Below are 24,947 nucleotides of genomic sequence, written 5' to 3' on the forward strand. Positions count from 1 at the left end.
TAATCTGGTGGACCGGATTTGTTTCCCTGTCCTACGCAGGAAGCCTGCTTGGGGGCCTTGGGCTAGTCATAGTTCTCTCAGGACTCTCTCAGCTCCACCTGCCTCACAAGGGGTCTGTTGTGGGAACGAGAGAAAGCGATTATAAGACTCCTTAAAGGTAGAAAAAAGTGGGGTACAAAAGCCAGCTCTTGTTCTTCCTGGGTGGTCTCTCATTCAAATACTAACTCGGGCCACGCCTGCTTAGCTTTCGAGAGCTGATGAGATTAGGTTAGACTAGACCAGTGAGATGAGGGCTGCACAAGTGATATAAACATTAAACCCTAATGCTGTGGTGGCGAACCTTTGGCACTCCAAATGTTATGGACTACAATTCCCATCAGCCCCTGCCAGCATGGCCATTAGGCAGGGGCTGATGGGAACTGTAGTCCATATCTGGAGTGCTAAAGGTTCGCCACCACGGCCCTAATGCCAACATGGCACTTCTTGTGAATTGTTAAAGACCACAACAAACTAGAGTCAATAAGGTATCCAATTTGAGCCACGGGAGACTCAAAACCTTTCATGATCTACGGTCGTGACCTTACATTGCCACCTCATATCATTCAAATTAATAAAAACCTGCAGCGATCCAAAATCAAAGCAATCTCTGCCTCCCCCCCCCCTCCACAGTTCCTACCTTTTTGTTGTTCTCTTTAATATCTTGAGGATTCAGGGACTTGTAATCACTGGGGAAGGAAACGGCACCGTGAGTATGGACAGGATTTTGATAAAAGCAGCGGTTAAAAAAAAGAATCCAGATCACTATCCAGGGTGGGGGTGGGGTGGGGGGAACGAAATCAACATAAAAACAGCATCATACAGGAATTAGAAATATCGCAGCAATGCAATCAGCAAAACTAGCAGTGTGGAAAATTAAAAGAATCGATCAAAAATATATATATAAATACACAGCCTGCATCTTTCCTTGCCTGAAGCTTTTCATCTCAAAACGGGGGGGGGGGGGGGACCTAAGGCAGGGTACTTGAAGGTAACTCTGACAACCACATTTGCCACGAGGTAATCCTCCGTTGTCATTGCACAAAAGAGCTATACGCTTAGTGGGCTCATCTCATTTCAACACAACACAATTTTCATAATAACCTTGGAGCCTGTGCTTTGTACGAGGGTTCAGAAGAAAAATGCATGAAAGAGAAAGGGGACTCGGAGCAGAGGGTAGAAACAGCAAGGGACCACAGTATGGGGCTGTTCCTCGTTTTCTGCTCCCTCTCGTGGGATGGCGACATTTTAAAAAATGGGAAAACCACGGGCGCCTTCCCAGAAATCAAGCTGGATTTGTAAAGTTGGATGTTCAATTTCAGCACAATGAGCAACCAGTTTCAGTGCAACGGGACCGTATTTTTACTTACATCAAATCCGGCCTAAAGTGGTGTAATATTGCACAGAAAGATAATCCATTCCGCCAGGACGTAGTGAAATTTGTGATTTTCACTCCCCTGTAGTTTTTTGTAACTTCTTTGCACCAAGCAAGCAATGACTGACTGGCATTTGGCTTCCTCCCCAAAACAGGACTTGGTATTGGGCTTGGCTGGAAAAATCAGAGAAAAGAAAAGAAAAAGCATTAAAGAATTTCATGGGAGACAAGTATTAACATTAATTGACCTAACTAGATGATTCTGCATCCTTTGATGTCAGTTGAAGTCCTTCACAGCTGTCAGTTCACAATCACTACAACTTGGAAAAAGACACACACATCTCAAGTCATTATGTACAGACTTCGCCTTTGGGCACTTGTCTCCCAAGGATGTGAGACGCAAGATTCCAGCCCTACACACAAGAACAGGCCAAGAACTATCTTGAGAGAGGCAGTAAAATAAAGTGCTTTAAGACTTTAAGGCATATTGCTGTGTAGCCGGTAATTTATGTTATGCTTCCTTGATTCAACACTCATGGCACAAAGACGGCTTCCCAGTTCTCCAAAAGCAGTGTGGGCCAGAAGGTGGGATCTAGCGCTGAGCCACACTACGAGAACAAGAGTCGAGATACTATAAAAATGGAACAATTACAAGCAAGCGGAGTACAATGATAAAAGGACTTTAAAACATCGGCATTTGCTCTTTCAGCTTTGTGTATTCCACAAAAGACAAGTCTTTGGCTCGCGCACAAAATATTTCTTAACCAGTTTTTTGTTTGTTTTTGTTGGGAGGGGGAGGATGAGAGTGTTTCTTGCAGGTACTTAAATAGGAAGAGCTGCAGAATGGGAACGCGTCCAAAAATCTCAAGTACTATTGTGGAAAAAAAAATCATGAACACGGTTATTTGGCTTTGAAAAATATTTTGGTATATACATTCCCCAAAATGCCAAGCGCGCAAGGAATGCCACAATCAAAGGTTAAAAATACACCCTCACAAACTGTATCTTGGTTCTCAGCAGTACAAGTTTGCAAAGAAACCGTCCTCTCAAACTGCCTACTTGGGAAAGGCCAACGATGCCCCCACTTGACTAAAGCATGCCAGTGCTAAGCAATTAAAATGTCAACCTATATTTTGATTTATGCTTCTAGAACTCGTGGGAGAAGACATTACAGTCATTACAACAGGAGTACAGCAAAGGTCATTCCGCATTTTTACTGACTATTAGACAAATAAGGTGCGATTACATAAATAAACCTCACACATAAGGCAAAAAGATAGTATCTAATTGGTATAGCCTTCAGCACTGCAGACACACAATGCCAAATAATTGGCCAAATGAAGAATGTCTATTGTTGTTGTTGTTTTAAGTGTTAATACTTGGGTGTATTCCTAATGGACTGATTTGCATGACAAAAAGGTCTTGTCAAAAAGTTCTTGCAGATGAAAGTGAAAAGGAACAGAAAATGGTAATAGTTGAAATCCTTTTTTTAAAAAAAAGTTTTGTTTCCCTGTTCTCTAAAGCAATCAGCATTTTGTACCTTTATTTTTTTCCCTTAAGGGCCCGGTCTTAAACCTAAGATGGGGTGTACAAAGTGCACCATACCAACACGTCACATGGAGCCCTCAGCTCCCGTCACCAATTTAGCAATTCAACAGGTGCTGTTGGTCTCTATGCCCAGAATTAAGTGCAGGTATGAGCAGGGGACAGCTCAGCAGGGCAAGGACAGCTGCCTAGCAATAAAGGAGCTCCACAAAAGATAAGTGGCAACTCTAAGGCAAGTCACTGAGAAACACAGACAGCAAGAACATTTTTTTCCTTTACAATAGTAACAACAAAGCAGAGAGTCAGATCACAAATAAGAATACTATGGACACCAAAGGGTTAAATTAAAGTGACCAGATTTTTCCAATGAAAAAGCGGGGCGTGCGCGCACACCCGCAGCAGCACACTGCCTTTTGCGGCAGCGCTCCCCAGTCAGGAAACAGGGAAGCGCCCCAGAAGGCACTGCGGCTGCCGCAGTGCCTTCTGGGGCGCTTCCCTGTTTCCTGACTGGGGAGCGCCGCCGCAAAAGGCAGTGTGCTGCTGCGGGCCATTGTCCCTAATCGGGACAATGGCATAAGCCTGGCGGGACGCGGGACACTCTACGCAAAAGCGTGAGTGTCCCGCGAAAATCGGGACGGCTGGTCACCATAGGTTAAATCTTCTTTCCCTTCCCTACGTGAGGCAAACTGAGGCTGCAAGAGCCTGAAATCTGCTTGGGTTCCTCTACAGAACTAGATGACAATTTTCGTCTCATTTGTTTGAGCCTTGCGACGTCTCCAGCATCCAAAAAATTTCAAAATCCTGAGGCAAGGACACATACAATACAATACAACAACCTTTATTAGGCATATTAAAATAGGCTCCAGAGCATTACAGACATTTCTGAAGTTCAAATCAAAAGTACATTCAAAACACAGATAGATACCGTATATACTCGTGTATAAGTCAACCCGCATATAAGTCAAGGCACCTAATTTTACCACAAAAAAATGGGAAAACTTATTGACTCGTGTATAAGTCGAGGGTGGGAAATGCAGCAGCTGCTGGTAAATTTCAAAAATAAAAATAGATACCAATAAAATTACATCAATTGAGGCATCAGTAGGTTAAATGTTTTTGAATATTTATTTCAAAGAAAAACAGTAAACTGGCTCTGTAAGTGGAAAAGAGGGTCAACAAAAACAATATGGTATCAACAATAACTTTAAAAGTACAAAAACCTTAGCTCAATCAGCAACCAAGCTAAAACACAAGAGTTAAAATCCTTCAAAACTGGATTCTTCATCATCATCTGTATGTCCAAATGTAACTCAACTTAGATTTTAAGAGGGATATTATCAGAAATGGAAAATCTACTATTAGCTTCCATTGTAAACAATGGGGGATGGGGCACCCTTTTGGGGATCAATAACTTTGGATCCCCTGACCCAAACTTCACCAAACCTGGCTGGTATCATAAAGAGACTCTCCTGATGAGACCAGCCAGGTTTGGTGAAGTTTGGTTCAGAGGGTCCAAAGTTATGGTCCCTCAAATGGGTAGCCCCATCTACTAATAGCTCCCATTGAAAACAATGGAGAATGGGGCACCTCCTTTGGGGGTCCATAACGTTGGACTCCCGGAACCAAACTTCACCAAACTTGGCTGGTATCATCAGGAGTGTCTTCTGAGGGTACCCTGAAAATTTGGTGTCGCTAGCATAAAAACTGCGCCCCCTGCTGGCCAGCAAAGTAAAAACACACACAAAAATTTAATGACCCGCATATAAGTCGAGGGGAGCTTTTTCAGCATTAAAAATGTGCTGAAAAATTCGACTTGTACATGAGTATATACGGTAAACTGTATCTAGCACTGGACGTTACTTAGAAAATTCTGTCACTTGTAAAAGAAATTTTGCTACTTTTTCCAAGAGCACGGCCTCTGTGTTATTTAACAAAAGCTCCACAACAGAGTTGTCAGAGTCTCTTTCAGATTTGTCTAAGACCCGCCCAGGAGAGAAATTCCTAATACTCACCTATCTCGGACAGTCAAGTATAATGTGAGCAAGAGTCTCCACTTGGTTTTTACAGTGTGGACAGACCCGATCCTGGAGAGGGATAGATAGGTAGCGACCCTTTGTAATGGCCGATGGAAAAGTATTGCATCTGGCCCTTGTAATAATCCATCTCTGTTGGGGTTCAGTTAATAGTTCAAGATATTTGGCTATGTGTCCCTGTTCTGGTACTATTCCAACAGAAAGGGGTGAGCATGATTTATTTGCTTGGCCCAACAAGATATGGTATTCCTGTTCTAGAAGTCTGCTTTTTAAGGTTTGCAGAATCTCTCTGGGTGACAGCATACAGAGGTCTTCAAGTATTAAACCTAGAGAGTAGATTTTTGATTTAAGAAGTTGATACCATTCGGAGGCAAATAGGTCTGGGCGCACACAAGGCCACATGATGGCATAAAGTGGGACTGGGAGATGTTGAATTGTCATAATGCGGCCCACTTGGATCCCTACAACTCTGTGAGGTCGGTGCAGAGGGAAGTGTGGGACTGGCCCAAGGTCATCCCGTGATTTTCCATGGCAGAGCCGGTATCTGAACTTGGATCTCCCACATTTTAGTCCAACATTCTAATCACGATATCGTGCTGGCTCTCAATGGAAGTTTACGAGACTAGTACACCAAACCTTAAAAGTGTGAAAATGCAAATCTCATGTAAGTAAAAGGCTATGAGCAGTGGTGGGATTCTAAAATTCTAGCCAGCGGTTCGCTCCGCCTCAGCTGCGTGCCCCCACTGCCCACTTACCGCCTGGCGGCTGTGCTGTGCCCTCTTTCCGATGTTGGGCAGGGGTGAGGCGAGGGAAGAGGTGAGGGGTGGGGTGAGGCGAGGCGAGGGGTGAGGCAAGGGAAGGTGGCTGCTGAGGGGGGATGGATGTAGGGGGCCGGCCGGCCGGCCGGCCGGCTGCTGATCGGGCCACGCGCCTCTGGGCTGGCAGCGCGGCCCGATATGCAGCCGCCCTGGTGGGATTCCAGCCGATTAGTTACCAGTTCGGCAGTCACCTCTGGCTAAGAGCATGTAATAGATGAGATCAAGGTGTAAATTAGCTTTAGTCCAAGAGGTAACAATTTAAATTGAAACAGGAGAACGTTTTTAACGCTATGGGCCCACAACAAGATTGAAGAAGAAGAAGAAGAGTTTGGATTTATATCCCCCCTTTCTCTCCTGCAGGAGACTCAAAGGGGCTGACAATCTCCTAGCCCTTTCCCCCTCACAACAAACACACTGTGAGGTAGGTGGGGCTGAGAGAGCTCCGAGAAGCTGTGACTAGCCCAAGGTCACCCAGCTGGCGTGTGTGGGAGTGTACAGGCTAATCTGAATTCCCCAGATCAGCCTCCACAGCTCAGGCGGCAGAGCTGGGAATCAAACCCGGTTCCTCCAGATTAGATACATGAGCTCTTAACCTCCTACGCCACTGCTGGAAGATTGAGCCCCCACCATAGGATTGTCCTGTATCCTTTTTTTTTTTTTGCTTGCCCTTCACATTCTGCTGATTACTCGCCACCAAAAGGAAAATGTTTTATTACCTTCAATGGTTTGGGTTTAAACTTTTAATTGTTTATCGGAAGATGTTAAATGAATATAATTTTAGTTCAACTAAACTATCAATGTTCTGTCACATGCTGACATAATTGATGATGTAATAATGAGGTTCAGCAAAAACCTTCACAACCCCATGGAGTGTCAGCTGTCGGTCACATTCAACAAACATTCTTTGCTCTCTCAGTAAATGAAAATATGCTTCTTCAAAGCAGATTGAAGCAAAACAAAACAAAATCAAAGTAATTACTTGGAATGTGTTAACTAGGCAGTCTAAGGAGGCATTCCTGACAGGAAAAAAAAATACCCTGCCTTAGCTGAAGAAATTAAAGATGTCACATTGTGTTAGAAAGATTTTCTGTAGCCTTCAACATTGCGTGAAGACTACAGCAAAGGCTGAATTTTGATGTTCCATTGATTTCCTCGTTGTTGGAGTGTGTGTACTTAGCATTCACAATCTCCTCCTCTGTATGTAGAAGAAGAAGAAGAGTTGGATTTATATCCCCCCGCTTCTCTTCTGTAGGAGACTCGGGGGCTGACATACCTCCTTTGCCCTTCCCCCCCTCACAAACAAGCATCCTGTGACGCTGGTGGGGCTGAGAGAGCTCCGAGAAGCTGTGACTAGCCCAAGGTCACCCAGAAGTTGGCGTGGTGGGGGGAGTGCACAGGCTAATCTTGAATTTCACACATAAGCCTCCTCGCAGAAAGCTCAAACAGCAGAGGGGGGGAATCAAACCTGGTTCCTCCAGATTAGAATGCACCTGCTCTTAACCACTATGCCACTGCTGCTCCTAAAAATGAACAGTGTATGTCTGCACAGGATTATGCTTTTTGAATGCAATTAATTGATCTGCAATAAAATTAAGTGGAATTGCTAGGCAAATTAACAGTGTACTCTTCTGAATGACGATTCAGAAGCAAGTCCCCCCTTTATTTAAGAGGGACTTACTCCCAAGTGAGTATTGGATTACAACCTTAGTCTACTTAAATCCAAGTGTTTTCAATTAAATTGAGTTACTCAGTCACAGGTTACTTTGGAAAGCATACGCAGTGATACTATCTAGCTGACAGAGCTATCTGCCCAATCTAGCAGCACGCCAAACAAGTAAAATTTGACTGTTTCTATCGATGACCTGTAAGAATCTTTAGAACTGTAATGGTCCCACCTTGAAAGATACAGGTATATACAATTTACCAAAAACAAATGTAAAATTAACAAAATAAATAAAAGTTTGTATACAAGCTTACACTGTAGAACTGAAATATGGTTGGACAAAAGTGATTAGCACACTATCTCAACAGCTGTTTAGTTCTGGGGAGATAATGAAGCCAAAGGTCGACAGGTGAAGCATAAGGTCGACAGGTGAGTCAGGAGATACACATCTTTCTCCAGGATAACAGAAAGACTGGATTATTGTATAGAATTCATTGGAACAAATGAGTTACGCAAAAAAAGGGAAGTTGAGAAGAATGTAAAAAAAACCCCTCAAAGTAAGAACGTAAGAACTAGCCTGCTGGATCTGACCAGAGTCCATCTAGTCCAGCACTCTGCTACTCGCAGTGGCCCACCAGGTGCCTTTGGGAGCTCACGTGCAGGATGTGAAAGCAATGGCCTTCTGCTGCTGCTGCTGCCGAGCACCTGGTCTGCTAAGGTCTGCACTAAGGAAACAGCGCACTCAAACTGAATATGATCACAGAGGCTAGGAAACTGCAGATTTTAAAGCACTGGACAGCTAATTCTTGAAGTTGAGTTTTTAAAGACATCAGACATTGGTATCCTTCTGCGTCATTAGTGGATCTCTTACTCCATTACAGAGACTTAATATTATATTATTATATTTGGGATCCTCTGTGTGTATATTGTTCGTTGTGTTGTTGTTGTTGTGCATAATATGTTGTTGATTAAGAGTTGTTGTTCTGGTATGTCGATGTTTGAATTATTTTCATTAAAATAGATTTGTATATTTCGCACTAGAGCCGGACAGGTTCTTTTCCTTTCTTTTAACAAGATACCGTCTCTGGCTCACTATATATATATATTTTAACAGCCAATTCTCTCCCCCAGCAAGTTGTCATTATTTGTAATGTACACCAACTAGATACCAGACTCCAGGTGGCACCTGGGAGATCCCCTGGAACAGGGGTCTGCAACCTGCAGCTCTCCAGATTGTCTTAACAATGGCCTAACACAAAATCTTCAAAAATCTAAGATCGTAGTGTTTTCAAGATCCTGGAAGCCATCTTGATGGCTATTAGGAGGCCATCATCTGGAACAGGTCAATTATTTCAAATATCTGGGTCTGCACCTTCATTACAGAGGAAACTGGGTTAGCCATAGAGACCACGCGATCACGAACTGTGAGGCCAGCGTTGCGGCCATCATACAGTTTTTTTTAACAACAAGGACAAACAATATGTACCTGCGCCGATTAAAGTGTTTAATGCCCAGGTTTCCCAGCAGCTTCTATACGGAGTCTTGCTTTGGATAGGCTCCTGGTCTAACTCAGTTGAGCAGGTACAATCACGGTTCCTGTATAGGCTCCTGGGTGTGCCCCACTGTGTGCCCTACGCTACACTGTGCCTTGAAACTGGACAATTATCTACTGGAGACAAGGGCCCGGCTTGTCACTTTTAATTTTTGGTTACGTCTATGTTTCAATTGTGAAGCCGCAGCTCTGATTAATAAATCACTACAGCTTTCCCTTCAATCTGAATGGTGGGGCCATATTGAGTCCAAAATCCTTAAGCTGGGCTACTCTTTGGATTCCTTGACTGTATTTTCATCCAAAGAAATATTTCAACTCCTGAAAAGGCGGCTTCTGGATCAGGAGCACCAAACTTTAATTGAAAAGGCCCCAAGGTCTTGCTCCCCTCTTGCCCTGGGTATCCCCTGCTCGGGAAGCAGGGGGGCTAAATCACTTCATCAATTAATCCCATCCAGGTCCACTGTAATGCTCTCCTATCAGCTGTGTTATCAGGGAGATTTGCCAAAACTCCCCATCAGCAAAGGTTTTGTGCACGTAATGGGGACTGTCCAGACTCCATAGTACATATTTTATTATACTGTCCCCCCCCTTATGGCACCTAGAACAAAATGGCTATCCCCGCTGTTAGCAAAAAAAAAGAGCACGCATCCGATTTGCAGAAGATCGTCTTTTTATTAGATAACACCAGCAGCGAGGTAACAGATCCAGTAGCCAAATTTCTTGACCTGTATATAATCCAGAGATCCAAGGGTTAACTTGCCTAATTCCTTTCTCCCCCTCTCCCCCTTGTTTTAGCTTTCAATTTATGTACTGATATTTATTCATAATTTTATTTTCATTACCTGTTTGGTGACTGAATTCTCCGTTGATAGAATTGTATTATTATGCCAATAAAGGTTGTTGAAGTTGAAGTTATGTATTATTATTATTATTATTATTATTATTATTATTATTATTATTATTATTATTATTATTATTATTATTATTTATTGTAGATTTCACAGCCTAGATACATTACAACTTCCTAGGCTTCTGGGTGAGGCTCGAATTGTAATGAAGGCCAACAACCAGCTAAAGATCTGGCAGCTGTGAAATCTACAACAACAACAACAACAACAACAACAACAACAACATAATTAAGTCCCATCAAGTCAGAATGGAGATATGGCAACCACAAGACCACGGAGTTTTCCAGGCAAGAGATGGCCAGAGGGGGGCTGCGATTGCCTGCCTCTACCTAGCAACCCTGGTTCTCCCATCCTAGTATTAAACGTGGCTGACTCTGCTTAGCTTTCAAAGACTCTGCTTAGCTTTCAAAGATAGTTTTGGGCTATTTAGGTGGCTGTACTGAACAACAGACAGACCCTGTCTTTGTGATGGTCCTGGCTTCCCTGCTAGTAGGTCAGCAAGGGGGGCAACGTCATATGCTAAGACAGCAGTCAGGAGTTGCTAGTATTTTGCTACTCCTTACAGCAGATAGCCTGCAACATTCTAGCACCATAGGAAATTTACAATGCAGTTCTAAGAACACACACACTATTCTAAGTCCAAAGACTCATGGAACTTAGAAAGAGTCAACTTTGCTTAGGAGTGAACTGATAGTGCATTCTCTTCTCCACAAGGGGCAATAGGAGAAAAACACAGAGAAACTCCACCCAAGTGACTAGATCATTTGTTGTCTTCCATCCTGATATCATGCCTTGAAGTCCTGTCACCTTGTGATGAAAATACCTGACTTCATGACTGGGAATGTTGAAAAAAGGCACAATGTGAAACACAGGCCGCCGCTTTTTAAACACACCAACATCAATCAAAATGCAAACAATAAAGATAAATTCAAACCTGGCGAACAATAAAACTCCACCCACAGCCGACGCAGCACTGACTCCGATAAGCTAGACTGTGCATCAACAAGAAAAGGTATCAATTTATTTACTCATTCTGAGGTGAGTTCAACTATTTGAGGAAATGCGCCTTTTTTCAAGCATCTTTGCTCCCATACCTACATATCTCCCCACTGCCAGAGGTGGAGCAAGGGAAAACTGCGCCCGGGGTACGTGCGCGCCCTGCCGCACGGCCCCTCGGAACGCCCACACCACACTCACGCCTCCTCCCGGGGCATGACACCCCCTGTCCCATGGGCGCTACGCCACTGCCCACTGCTATACAGACAGTCAATGGCCAGAACTTGGAGAGTTGATTTAAGTAAGAGAAAAGGGGTTCTTTGATTCGCTCATGCTACTCTGAATGGGATTGGCAAACTCTGTGTTGGGAAGTTTCTGGAGATGTGGGAGCAGAACCTGGAGGAGGGGAGGGACATTAGCAGGATATTGTGCCATGGAGTCTACCTCGCAGCTCTCATTTTCTCCGGATGGGTTGGTCACTGCAGTCTGGAAATCAGCTGTAATTCCAAGAGAGCTTCAGGCCCCACCTGGAGGTTGGCAACTCTGGAATGATGCCAGCAGTACAGTCACTGATAAAGATGCAGGGTTGATGATAAGAGCTACCTTGTCCTAAAAGGACTTACTAAACAAAAGCTAGTAAGAGTCATCTGCCCACCTACGTACAGTAGCTTTTACATATTCAAATGCAATTTCCCTAAATGTTATACTACTTTCTGTCCAATTTTGCAAGATGATTCAGCTAACAGCTGTCTGTTGAGCAAACAGTTAATGCTGCCCAGCCTCTTCCCAATTCTACGCAGGCATTCTTTTATCTGAACTGGCTGTGTGCCCAGGTTTTTTTTTTTACCTTCGGCAAATTTCCTGCATATATTCCTAATTTAGCTCCCTGCTTGGACTTGCAAAACACTTAAAAGCCGATCAATAAAACGGTCATTTAAAAGGGACAGAGGTCTACCGCTGAAACTGTTTTCTTAGGAAATGTATTCTCGCCCAGATTTTGAGCAACCAGAACAGAACACAGACCCACTGATTTCAGCAGAACTCTTTTTTAAAATAATGCATTTATGACCCAGATGGCAGGTACAATTATTAAAAATTGGTGCGATTCTTTCAGCCATCATCAAGCAAAGACTTGCATTTTTTTTTAAAAAAAAATCCTCAACAAGATATTGTGGCTGTTGTCTGTTTTACAAAATCAAGCTTTTAAAGAAATTCGGCGCACACAAAATAAATCTTCCCAGCTGCATAAAGCTGTTATGGAGTTGTAAACTAACCAATTTTACTTATTTCATTTAATTTAACAAAAACTCAGCCAGGTGAAATACCTAAATCAAATCCTGGCCCTTTAATGCTCCATGATAGCTTGCTCACTTCCACACAATGGTTAACAACTGTCAAAATATTTTACAGCTCAATTATAATTACCAGCCAAGTCTAAGCATGTTGCGTATGGGTGTGAACCACAACGCACAGCAATAGTTCGCAGGGACAGTTTCCAGCTTGATTTTGACCTACATGTGTAAAAGCTCCCGCAAACACCCTGCCTTCTTTCAGAAGATTTTGAATGAAGATGCAGACAATTCAGGAGGGATACAGATCCTAGAGCAGCCATTCTCAACCAGGGTTCCCTGGTACCCTGGGGTGCCATGAGCATGTCCCAGGGGTACCGCGGCAACACTACCGCCGCCCCCCTCATTTTTGTGGTGTCTCCCACCGGCGCCAGCAAGGACATGGAGCTGGCCCATGGGGCAGGGCCTGCCACAAGGTCAACAGCCACCCCCGCCCCCAGTGCTTCCCTTCACCCTGGGAGGGGAAGATGGGGTGTGTGGCAAGCAGGGGCAATGGGAGGGGAAGGTGGAGGGTGGCAGCAGGGGTACCGTGAGAGATGAAGAGTGAGGTCAAGGGTACCCTGACCTCGAAAAGGTTGGGAAACACTGTCCTAGAGAGACACTGCGTATTTTTGAACGCTAACGTGTTTCCAGTTTCAGACGGGAATAATTTTGCACACTGGAAAAACAGATGCTTACCACTGTCTGGAAATAAGTTCCGTTGTGTTTAATAGAGTTTACTTACAGACTTGGATACTTTGTTTTATCACAATTCCATGCACCTTTTCAGTTTTCAACGAACACTGAAGGTACAATGCACAACCCATTTACAAGCGTGGAAGGGCCTCCTGCGCCCATTCAGATTTTAAAAGTTACACTGGGCTCTGTTGCTTAAGAGTGCACTGCTTACACAAGCCATGGTGGTGTATGTTTGACACACGGCATAGCCAAGCTACAGTGGGTTTTGTTGCGCAAGAGTACATTGTTTACACAAGCTATGGTTGGTGCATGGTATAAGCCAGACTCTGTGATTCATCCCGAGGTTCAATTACCCTAGAGGTGGCCGCAAATGTGAACACTTTTCTTCTTTTTACATGAATGCATGTTGAAACTTTAATGTGACTTGACATTCGCAGAGCTGACTCTTCACTGAATGTAATTAGGCCCCTTCCGCACACGCAAAATAATGCGTTTTCAAACCACTTTCACAACTGTTTGCAAGTGGATTTTGCCATTCCGCACAGCTTCAAAGAGCACTGAAAGCAGTTTGAAAGTGCATTATTCTGCACATGCGGAATGAGCCTGAATGTAAGAGCAGGAGATTGGACAACATGCACCAAAACATCAACTGGGCTTCATTGTTTGCTGAAGGAAACTGTACACAGCTGGGACTTACAATTCCAAAATGCTAGTTTAACCTGACAGTTCCAAGATACAGGCAAGCAATTACGCTTGCAAGACTCAAACTACTCACTTGCCAGGGAAATTAGCTTCCCTGGATCAGTGGTTCCCAAGCATTTTGCAGACACCGGTTCCATAAACTCATCCCCTGTGCCACTACCCTACCCTATAAAAGCATTATTATAATATCAGTTTGCATGACTTAGGCCACTTCCACACATGCAGAATAATGCACTTTCAATCCACTTCCAATGCACTTTGCAGCTGAATTTTACTGTGTGGATAGCAAAATCCACTTGCAAACAGTTGTGAAAATGGATTGAATGTGCATTATTCTGCATGTGCGGAAGAGGTCTAACTAAGTACGATCATAATAAAATTCAAAACAGTGACAATTAATTGTACTTCCATTCAAAATCGAATTTAAAAATTTTAATTTAATTTATGCGACAAAATTGATCAATTTGGTCCGGTGAGACCAGCTTTTGAAAGACTGGGGAAAAAAATCTGGTAGTTTCCGCCATATTTGCCAGCATGGTGCCATAGCATTACTACTGTAAATAACTGAACAACAACACCATTGTGGGGGCCCACCTCCGGCACCTCTTGCTGCCCCCTTGCCCCTTCATAAATGACCTGGAAGTAGGGGTGGGTAGTGTGGTGGCCAAGTTTGCAGATGATACCAAATTATGTAGGGTGGTAAGAACCACAAAGGATTGCGAAGAGCTCCAAGCGGACCTTGATAAATTAGGTGAGTGGGCCCAGAAATGGCAAATGCAGTTCAATGTGAGCTTAAATGTAAAAGTGATGATGCCACGTAGGGGCAAAAAATCCAAACTTCACATACGCGCTACAGGGGTCAGTGCTATCAGTCACAGACCAGGAAAGGGATTTGGGCGTCTTAGTTGATAGTTCCATGGGAATGTCAACTCAATGCATGGCAGCGGTGAAAAAGGCAAACTCTATGCTGGGGATCATTAGGAAAGGAATTGAGAATAAAACTGCAAAGATTGTCATGCCCTTATATAAAGCCACACAAGTGGGTGCGACCGCATCTTGGAGTAATGTGTTCAGTTCTGGTCGCCGCAGATCTCAAAAAAAAAGGATATCGAAGAGAGATAGAAAAAAAAGTGCAGAGAAGGGCAACGAGGATGATTGAAGGATTGGAGCACCTTCCTCTTATGAGGAGAGGCTGCAGCGCTTTGGGACTCTTTAGTTTGGAGAGGGAGACGTCTGAGGGGGGATATGATTGAAGTCTATAAAATTATGGCCATGGGGTAGAAAATGTTGACAGAGAGAGAAATTTTTCTCTCTTCTACAACACTAGAACCAGGGGGGGCATCTCCATTGAAAAATGCTGGGGAAGAATTAGGACTAATAAAAGGAAACACTTCTTCAATGCTAAAGTGTGATTGGTGTTTGGAATATGCTGCCACAGGAGGTGGTGATGGCCACTAACCTGGATAGCTTTAAAAAGGGCTTGGACAGATTTATGGAGGAGAAGTCAATCTATGGCTACCAATCTTGATCCTCCTTGATCTCAGATTGCAAATGCCTTAGCAGACCAGGTGCTCAGGAGCAGCAGCAGCAGAAGGCCCTTGCTTTCACCTCCTGCAGGTGAGCTCCCAAAGGCACCTGGTGGGCCACTGCGAGTAGCAGAATGCTGGACTAGATGGACTCTGGTCTGATCCAGCAGGCTAGTTCTTATGTTCTTATGTTCTTATGTTCTTAATCCCCCCAGAATAAAGTACTGCCCACTTTTGGAACTACTGCCCTACATGCTTCAGTTACTAAACTCTTAACGGATTTTAGGCCAGCAAATACTCTTTTTGTGGCTAAATTCTTTGTTCAGGCCATGAGAGATTGGGCAGACCGTGACAAGACTTCTTCCCTAGCACGGCAGAGGCCGCCTGATCTCGCTTGAATTCTTCCTTTCTTCCTTTTCGCCCTAATTGGGATTGACTGTTACTACTCAGCCCCTGTAGGTCAAAGGAGTGTAGGTCAGAAGAGAAGAGAAAGAAATGAAAGTTAATTTTGAACTATGAAACGTCTTAAATTCCCACTCCACCATTCGTAACTGATACATTGCTGATACAGGAACCGATGTGACGAATACTTGTTATAATCAAATTAATTCAAAGTTAGTGAATCCAGATTGTAATATGTTCGGTTGCACTTAAAAGTACAAACTGCATATTTTGACATGCTTACAACATACATGATTGCAAACTATTCCAATTATTAGAAATCACACATTTCCGAGAAGATTTTTACTCATCTGAAGGACCCTCACAAATAGGATTTGATGAATAAATTGGAAACGTGAGTTGACAGTAATTCCAGGTGCTGACATTTGTAGAATCTGGAGATATAAAAATCAGCACTTTTGAACAAGCCCATGCAACAGTTATCTAAGGAAGAGCTTGAAAACAAAATATATCTTGTTTATCTGGCTGATAGCTAAACAGGATTGTAAGTGCTGTTAATTATTTAAACTGACACAAACATTCTGCCTCTTATTTTTTTTATAACAAAACTTACAGCGCAGTCCCGAACAAGGTTACACCCTTCTAAGCCCATTGACTTTAATGGGCTTAGAAGAGCATTTAACTCTGTTTGGGATTGCCCCGAGGAATTTTCAGAGGAATTTGTGGTACAACAGTCTGCAGCTTTACATTCTCAGGTAAGCAACATTACAGTGTAGGTTCTGGGTTATGTACTCCCCCGGCCAAATTTCGAATACCTTTAATGGCATATAAATAGTTTAAGATTAACTTTGCAAGATAATAACAGCCTTTACAACTTATGTACTTGTATTCCAAGAAAAAAACAATGTATTTACACTATTAGCAATGGCCCAGTGTAGGTCTACTCAGAAATACATCCCAAGAAGCGAGTATAGGAGAGCCGTTGAGTTTTTGTTTCAACTAAAAGGATTAATGGGTTTTCCTTAGTTTTCCACTACAAATGATTTATGGGGTTGATCTTTGCTTTGTTGTTTTGAAACATTTAGCTACCCTGTTTCCCCGAATATAAGACATCCCCGGAAAACAAGACGTAGTAGAGGTTTTGCTGAAGTGCGAAGTATAAGGCATCCCCCAAAAGTAAGACGTAGCAAAGTTTTTGTTTGGAAGCATGCCGGACGAACAGAACACAGAAAAATAAGACAGCCCCTGAAAATAAGACATAGCGCATCTTTGGGAGCAAAAATTAATATAAGACACTGTCTTATTTTTGGGGAAACATGGTATGTTTCACTAATTACCTGGAAAGGTTTAGGACCAGATTCAAGAAAAGCAATCACTTGAACAATGTCAGTTCGAATTGAGAAAAAAAAATTACTTCACCATCAAGCCTTAGCTGACTTACAGCAGCACTGTAGGGTTTTCAAGGCAAGAGAGACGTAGAGGTGGTTTGCCATTGCCTGCCTCTGCTTAGTGACCCTGGTCTTTTTTGGTGGTCGCCCATCCAAGTACTAACCAGAGCTGATCCTGTCTAGCTTCTGAGGTCTGTCAAGATCAGGCTAGCTTGGGCTGTCCAGGTTGGCCCAAAAATGATCAGGTTGGCCTCGACAAGGGGCAGGGCCTTTTCAGCCCTGGCCCCTACCTGGTGGAACAGGCTCCCTAGGGAGATCAGGGCCCTGCGGGACTTACATAGTTTCTGCAGGGCCTGCAAGACAGACCTGTTCCGCCAGGCGTTTGGCCAGCCTGGTTAAAAATACATCTACAGTGTCATCTGGCCTCCCGTGGGACACGAGGGGGGGGGGGAAGTAGCCAGACGCCATCCACATTTTTAAATGGGTTCTGTTTTTATGTAATTACTATTTAAACTATGTTTTAATGTATGTTTTAACCTTGTTGTGAACCGCCCTGAGCCCTCAGGGGGAGGGCGGTATATAAAATTAATAATAAAGAATTAATAATAATTAAAAAAACTAAAATAAAGGAAATAGGAAATATGAGGCGAACATGGCACAACCGAATACCCACTGCCTGCTTTATTACTGGTGGTATTGCTACATATGAACCCACGCGGCCAAGTCCTGCTCGAAGCAAACCTTATTTCTAGCGCCCTCCATCCAGCGAATTCTGTCCGGCCTCACGCATTCTCTATCCTGTGGAATGTTCTGCTCAGGGAAGTACACAAGTTCAGAGGTCTCTTTTGTCAGGTTTACGAGATAGTTCTGTTTTCAGGGCATTTCAATGAATTTGGAAATGGATCCTTCTGCTATTCTTAGTGTGCTAATTGACAGTTCGCTATATTGTGTTTTAGTGAGGTTATTGCCTGTTGATGTGTGTATCCTGGTTTGGGAAGAGGAAAACATGTTTTAAATCTCGCTCTCTTTCTTTCATGGTTGGGACTATTCTAGTGAAAAGGTTTTTTTAAAAAAAGGGTTGGATTCAGTGACTCTTCCAAGAAAAAAAAATCTCCCAACAGAAGTTTCTCCCTGCCAATCTTTACTTGCCAAAGCAAAAGTGTCTCCCCTCATGACAGACAAAACATTAGGCGAATCAATGGATCCAAGGCAGTGAAAAGGAATCACTGGATCTAACCCAAGAGATCAAGCGTACCCCTCAGCCTGTGTTGTTACCATGGAGAAAGAGTGAAACTTAAAAGGAATTAATCATGCAAAGCTAGGATTAGCACTTGGACCCGGCATTTTAAGATGCCAGTCTGAAATATTTGTAAGCCCGTCCTAACCCTGTTGAAGCCATTATGTTTAGCTTACACAAACAGACTGTTCAGCATACAGCGAACTCTGCCACATGGGACATTTTCAAGTGTCCATCAGAAGCTACGTAGCCCTCACTGTCTATTCTCTGATCAGGTTGGAAAAGTGATGTTTATTTTATTTATTAAAATATTTCTACCCTGCCGTCCCCACCTGCGGACTTTCCAGATAGATAACAAAATACATTACAATCATAACTTTAAAACGCATTCTTTTGCTCTGTTGCTTTTGGAAGCATTTGAGGAAATTTGTTTAGGGCAGTTTATATTTTATAAACCACATCTCCCTTTGCAGAGACTAATTTGGATGTTACTATCTGATTGTGATAAAAGGATTACATCCTTAGTTGCAAAATTTTAGTCAGTACCAACTAAATATAAAAGGGGGGCTCCCACGGGACACCGCTTGTGGCCAGTTGGCTGTTAAAGCGATATCATTCAAGTAAAGCAATATCATTCAAGTAAGAAAGTAAATCACAATCATAATAGAGCAAAGGCGTTTTAAATGAAAATACACACAATTTCAGGTAACATCAGCCAACAATTTCAGGTAACACCAGCCAACAATTGCAGGTAACATCAGCCACTTCAAAAAATAACCAGCAGCAACCATGCCGATTTGGTAAATATCTAGGCCTCTTAAATTAAATTTAAGTATCTTAAATTGGTGTCTGAAAGACTGCAAGTTGAAACACCCGAGGAAGAGTTAACCTGAAGCTGCCAAAAACCATAAATAAGTCCTGTGGCATGTCGACGAGCAATACATTTATTCTGATGTAAGTTTTCGTGAGCCAGAACCCAACACCTGATACAGTGGTCTCAGACTCACAAAAGCTTATGCTGTAGCCAATTTGTCAGTCAATAAGATGTCACAAGACTCCTCTGATACTTGCCAGTTAGGGAATTTCACAATCTTGGTTTCGGAGGCTCTGTCCCAAAAAACCACCCAGGGAACTCCAGATGATGGAGCGATTCAAAAGCAGAGTCCCAGGATATGCCTTGAATGTGTGAAGATGCACACACAGGAACAGGTGGCCCATAACAAATAAGAACCGATATTCTAAAGGGATGACTGTTCTGTTAATTCAAGTTAAGTGGGGTATTAAGGATGCAGTGAAGAAAAATCCTTGCTTGTAACAGAGACATCCTTCAAGTAGTAAATCACATTGTAAAACATTAAGCTTGCCTTCGTACTGTTCCCCACATTTATGACATCCTTCTCAACAAAAAGAATAAAATTATCTTCAAGCATTGGACAAAGGTACAGCTAAGTGTGTGTGTGTGTGTGTGTGTGTGTCTGTGTCTTACCGTTGGTTTTTAAACTGCTCTGAAAAGTCTGCCTGGTCATATGATTTTGACATATATTAATTTTGAGTTTTACTTCCTTGGTTTAAAGGTTTTAATGAAAAATACTGATACCTCTCCTCTACTCAAAGGTCCAAGGCAAACTTAATCTGCCACAAAGAAAGAGTAAAACTATTTTAAGAAGTAAACCGTCGTTATAAGTTGGTTAACATCACCAATACCCATACTCTTTTTCATTTCAGTGTATGATTAGAATTCTTGTCATAGAAATAAAAAAGCATTAGTGCTACACTGTGTATTTTTCTGTACAAGTGAGTTCATGCAGTCAGGATAGAAGAATTATAAATCCACAAGTAGAACAGCAGTTGGGAGTATGAAACACAAAACAAGAAAGGTAACTGTGCAGTCACCAGATTGGATGGATTTAGAATGAACAGCACTGATACTGAAGTTAATTTTTCTTTCACATTTGAATATTTTTATGTCGGCGTGGCCACCTGTTAACAAATTTAAATTTAAATCCAGTGCATATTTACATGGGAGTAGGGCCAGTTAAGCCACGGGACTGGACTGCAGAGAAAATATGCATGGGATCCGATGGCAGATAAGCAAACTGATTATTTCTAAACCGCATTGCCCGGTTCCACAAGAGAGTACAATTTATGCATTTAGGTAGCTTTTTCCCCTCTTGTATTTTACCACTTTTCTGTATTCTGTGTACTTTGTATACGATCCAGTTAAAGAGAAGCTCTGTGAAGGAAGAGTAAAGCAGGTGCTCAAATCTCTCAGTCTGAAATCAACAGGACTTCAAATTACTGAATTCCGATAGAATTTTCACCTTTTTTATTTAATGCTGATGATTATGATCCTGCTGCTTCATAAAATGGCATCTTACAGTGCAATTCTAAAGGGGAGGAGTTGTGGGACAGTGTGGTCACATCTCCTCAAAGACTTGCCACTCCACGGCTGGTGAGGCAACAGCGATGCTCCCCCAACTCCTGTGGAACTGCTCTATGCAGCTCCATGGGTCGCACCTACCTTTTTGAGGGCATAATTCTATGGCACCAAATAGGGGCATTCCCAGGTTGAAAGGCCCCAGGACTAAAGCCAATTGCCCTCCTGAGAACGCCCCTTTGGCACCAATGCAGGTAGAGGAATATTGGTACCATGGCAGCATTGGAACCCGAGTGTCACAGTGCCATGCAGCTCCCCAACACCAACGTAAGTGAATCTGTGCTGGTGAAAATGCCCCTCATGCCAGCAGAGGGGGGATTTATTCTGGTTCTGGGGTCACATCACCTCCTGAGGTGCCCCCCCCCTCAGGATCGCACTGATAAATTCTCAGCTGGTTTGCTGTTCTCAAGGTTCAAAGTTCCCTCTGAACTTGCGCTGAGTTGCGTAGCTCTTTGAATTCCAGCCACTACTTGGTATATGCTGTTAAAAAATGTGTAAAATTTCTATTTATTCCCTAATCAGTTATTATATAACTTTGGTAGTCTATTTCATAATCTGTTTAACTTGGTGCAGTACAACTTGGTGCAGTACAACTTGGTGCAGTACAAAAATAATCAAATTAATTTTGATCCATTTAATACATTCTGAAGAAAGCAAAGTTTAACAAGTGAAAATTTATTTTATTAATATGAGCTTTCAAAGTTAGTTCCTTAAATTTTATTTTCTCTCTTTCAGGTAACATTTATTTCATGAACAATATGCTTACAAAAATTTGACGACTTTCCTACAAAGTTTTTAATCTTCTCCCCAAGCATTCCCTAAAGAATGTTTAACACAAAGCTTTCGAAAACTAGATTTACAATCTCTGATGCGTCACTAAGGCTTTTAATAAACCATTCCACTGAAATGCAATATTTTTTTTCCAGATGTAAAAGTGATTGTAATAAATTACAACAATAGGTATGCTACCTAATGCTAGTTTAAGCACTATTTCATTAAAAACAATTTGCTAAATATACTAACAACAAATACGTACCAAACTCCATTTTTCTGTGAATGAAAAACTAATTAAAGTCACAAGAAAGCAGATGCACATGGCATAAAATAGGATGTGCAATGTATGTGCGCAAAAAAGAAATGGATTAACCAAAACTTCAGAACCAGAGGGCAGTCTGCAATTTTTACAATTGCAAATACTGCTCTTCTGATTTATGGGAGATCCCAAAAAAAGAAACAAATGCAAACTCTAAATCAAACTAAATATGAAAAAAAAATACAAATGTCAAAAGATCACAGAAGCAAACTTGATTGTTCCTTGGGTGCAAATGCAAAACCGATTCTTTAAAAGGATATTCTCAAGAAAAATACCACTGGATGGTGGTTATTAGCTTTCCATATTAATTAAGAAAACAGTCTTTTTTTGTGAAGAGAGACACCTCTACCTAGCCCTAGTTATTACAAAAGGTAGAAAAAATGCAGACCTTTGGAGACACAGAATATCTGCAGAATGATTTTAAAAGAAAAACACTACTACTACAACATTACTCATAGAGACAATAGTGTTCCAAAAATACAGGATTCGGATCAAACTGAATCTTCTAGGTTTATTTATGTATTATTTATTTGGGTTAATAAATTAATATTGTCTTTTACTATTCCTTAAGGGAATAAAATTCTTTTAGGGGGGAAAAAGAATTTGTCAACCCCATATAGACACTCGCTTTAGGCAACTGTGCATCAAGAATCCTCCCACGTTCAACGTCGGCTACATCTGTTGCTCTTTCCCATTGTCGAAAATTCCATCCTTAATCCTATTTGACTTTATTCATGCAAAGGTCGTCCTGAATTCAACCAATGGAGGAGCAACGGAAAGCACACTGTTAAACATGGGCTAAAAAATGCTGCTATAAGAACATGCAGCTAGCACACTGGCTCTATCTAGCAGCACTTGGTTTGATTACGTGGGATCCCTACCCTCAAAGCTGAGCGGCTGGAGGACTTAGCAAGATACTCGCTCTTGCATTTCACAAATGTAAATTTAAAATGATCACTTCTGGTTTTAAATGCATATTTCCCCCTCCCTATCCTCAGCAGCAACTGTGTGTGGGTGGTAGCTGCTGCCAACATGATATGCTAAGATTCCTGAAAAGTTAGACCACCAGTATGTGTAATAATTTACTAACGATTTACTAATAATTTACTATGGATTACAACTAACGTTTACTCCTGGGTACCCCATTATGCATAGTTCTCAAGCCAGTCTATGGAATGTATTAATCCTCTTCGGCTTTTATTTTAAAAACAACAGGATCCCACACCCAAGCTTTTACACCTGCTTGGAATGGCACAGATAATGACAATGTAACTTAGGAAACAGGCAGGCACAGACACTCAAACTTCAGGGATATCAGTGTGAAGTAGAAAAGGCTGGGTGGTATTTAGAGCTCCCTTCCTTCCCTTTCCTAACTCCTCACAGTTAAGATTTCTTTCAGTAAATTACTGGATCTTACCTATGATTTATTGTTAGATCCTGCAAACAGACCATAAAACACCAAAACAAAATATATCCAGGAAACAATGCACACCACCGGCAATAAACATCATAAACTATTAACAGCAGAGTAAAATGAGAGTGGTTTTGTTTTTTTAAAAATCAAGCAGGATGATTTATGAAGTAGGAGGTTAATGGGTTTGGTTTACTAATGCGTCCATAACTCAGATTTGACTGCTAATTTCTTCACACTTCCATGACTGGTGCCTCCTTTCCAAGTCAAAAACACCTGCCAACAAAAGACCCAGAGCCAAACCCAACTAGCTTCAGGCATGTGAAGAAACAAGCATTACTGTAACTCTAGTGCTTACTACAGAGAAAGGCGTTTTCTACAAAGTGATTTAGTGGCAACTTTACAACAGCGGCCCCGAGATTTAACAGGATTTATGGTCACAAAACTGCAGGCTACTGTGCCCCCCCCCCCCTAATCCCAGACATCTTTATAAGTAGCTGGCTTCCACCCATATAAGAAACCCGAGATATTTAGATACTGTGCACATTAGCCGTGTGCAAATTAGAGGATCATAACCATCCGCGTCGTTCAAATTAAAGTGTATGCCTGAGCAAAAACATATGTCACCAAAAGAAAGGTGACCCAGCCCCGAATGTGAGACAACACCTTAAAAATGTCACACACACACAAATTATTCTTGGACATAAGAGTTCTTGTATGCAAATGGAAGGCAGCCCCTCTTTTTTCAGCGTAAAGCCTAATCTTGCATTTGAGCCAGCGAAATGCTTTCAGGCGCAAAATCCCACTTAGAAAGTATGCTGCCTTGCAGGTTTTTGCACAAGTCTTTCTGAAGAGGATACATAAGAGCACGGCTTGGAGAGGGATGGGGCGTAGGCAAATGCATCCACTTGATGAGGGCCTGCCTGTTTGTTTCCCTGTTTTTCTTACTCTTATCCACTCACAGACTCCCCCGACTTTTATTACAGTTCCAACATGAAGCTTGACAAATTACACCAGCTTCGTAATTTAAGATCCACTCGTGTACATCAAAGACTCCTCCGCTTTTTTTCGAAAGCTAGTGGCAAAATATTCTCACCTGCTTGAAGGTGCGTACAAAAGGAGCCACCTACTGGCCTTCTTGTTGTTCTTCCTTCTACATACCTGGCTTTGTTACAACATTAGGAAGAGAGAAGAACCAAACAAAACATTGAACTCGTAGTAAAATCATCAGCATCAGGGAAGAAGAAGAAGAATAAAGAAGAGTTGGATTTATATCCCCCTTTCTCTCCTGTAAGGAGGTTGAAAGGGGCTTACAAACTCCTTTCCCATCCCCTCCCACAAGAAACACCCTGTGAGGTGGGTGGGGCTGAGAGAGCTCCGAGAAGCTGTGACTAGCCCAAGGTCACCCAGATGGCGTGTGTGGGAGTGCACAGGCTAACCTGAATTCCCCAGATAAGCCTCCACAGCTCAAGCAGCAGAGTGGGGAATCAAACGCGGTTCATACAGATTAGAGTACACCTGCTCTTAACCACTACATCAATGCTGCTCCCTTGGAGAAAGATTTTTACATTATGTGAGTTTGTATGTATTCAGGTGCCATATCTCTGCCTTCTTTATGTTTACAATTCTTCGTAGACGTGCTGTAGCTTTTCCTACATGTCCATTTCTAAGGTTGTTTCATTCACCACACCAGATATGAAGAAGAAGACAAAGAAGATGAAGACGAAGAAGACGAAGAAGACGAAGAAGACGAAGAAGAAGAAGAAGAAGAAGAAGAAGAAGAAGAAGAAGAAGAAGA

At 42.3% G+C, this 24,947-nt stretch overlaps 1 protein-coding gene across 6 annotated transcripts in view; it reads right to left on the minus strand.

Moving 5' to 3' along the window:
• The window catches only part of EHBP1 (EH domain binding protein 1), a 453,701-nt gene that overhangs the window by 220,601 nt on the left and 208,153 nt on the right, over positions 1-24,947 (minus strand). For all 6 annotated transcript variants that reach the window (XM_048501846.1, XM_048501837.1, XM_048501820.1 and 3 more), the window contains 2 exons: positions 1,407-1,585; positions 677-725 (listed from right to left, as the gene is read on the minus strand). In XM_048501846.1, the coding sequence (XP_048357803.1) occupies positions 677-725; positions 1,407-1,585 (228 nt within the window). The remainder of the gene's footprint in view (positions 1-676; positions 726-1,406; positions 1,586-24,947) is intronic.

This window comes from Sphaerodactylus townsendi, linkage group LG01 (assembly GCF_021028975.2).
Source record: "Sphaerodactylus townsendi isolate TG3544 linkage group LG01, MPM_Stown_v2.3, whole genome shotgun sequence".
Classification (NCBI taxonomy): Eukaryota; Metazoa; Chordata; class Lepidosauria; order Squamata; family Sphaerodactylidae; genus Sphaerodactylus; species Sphaerodactylus townsendi.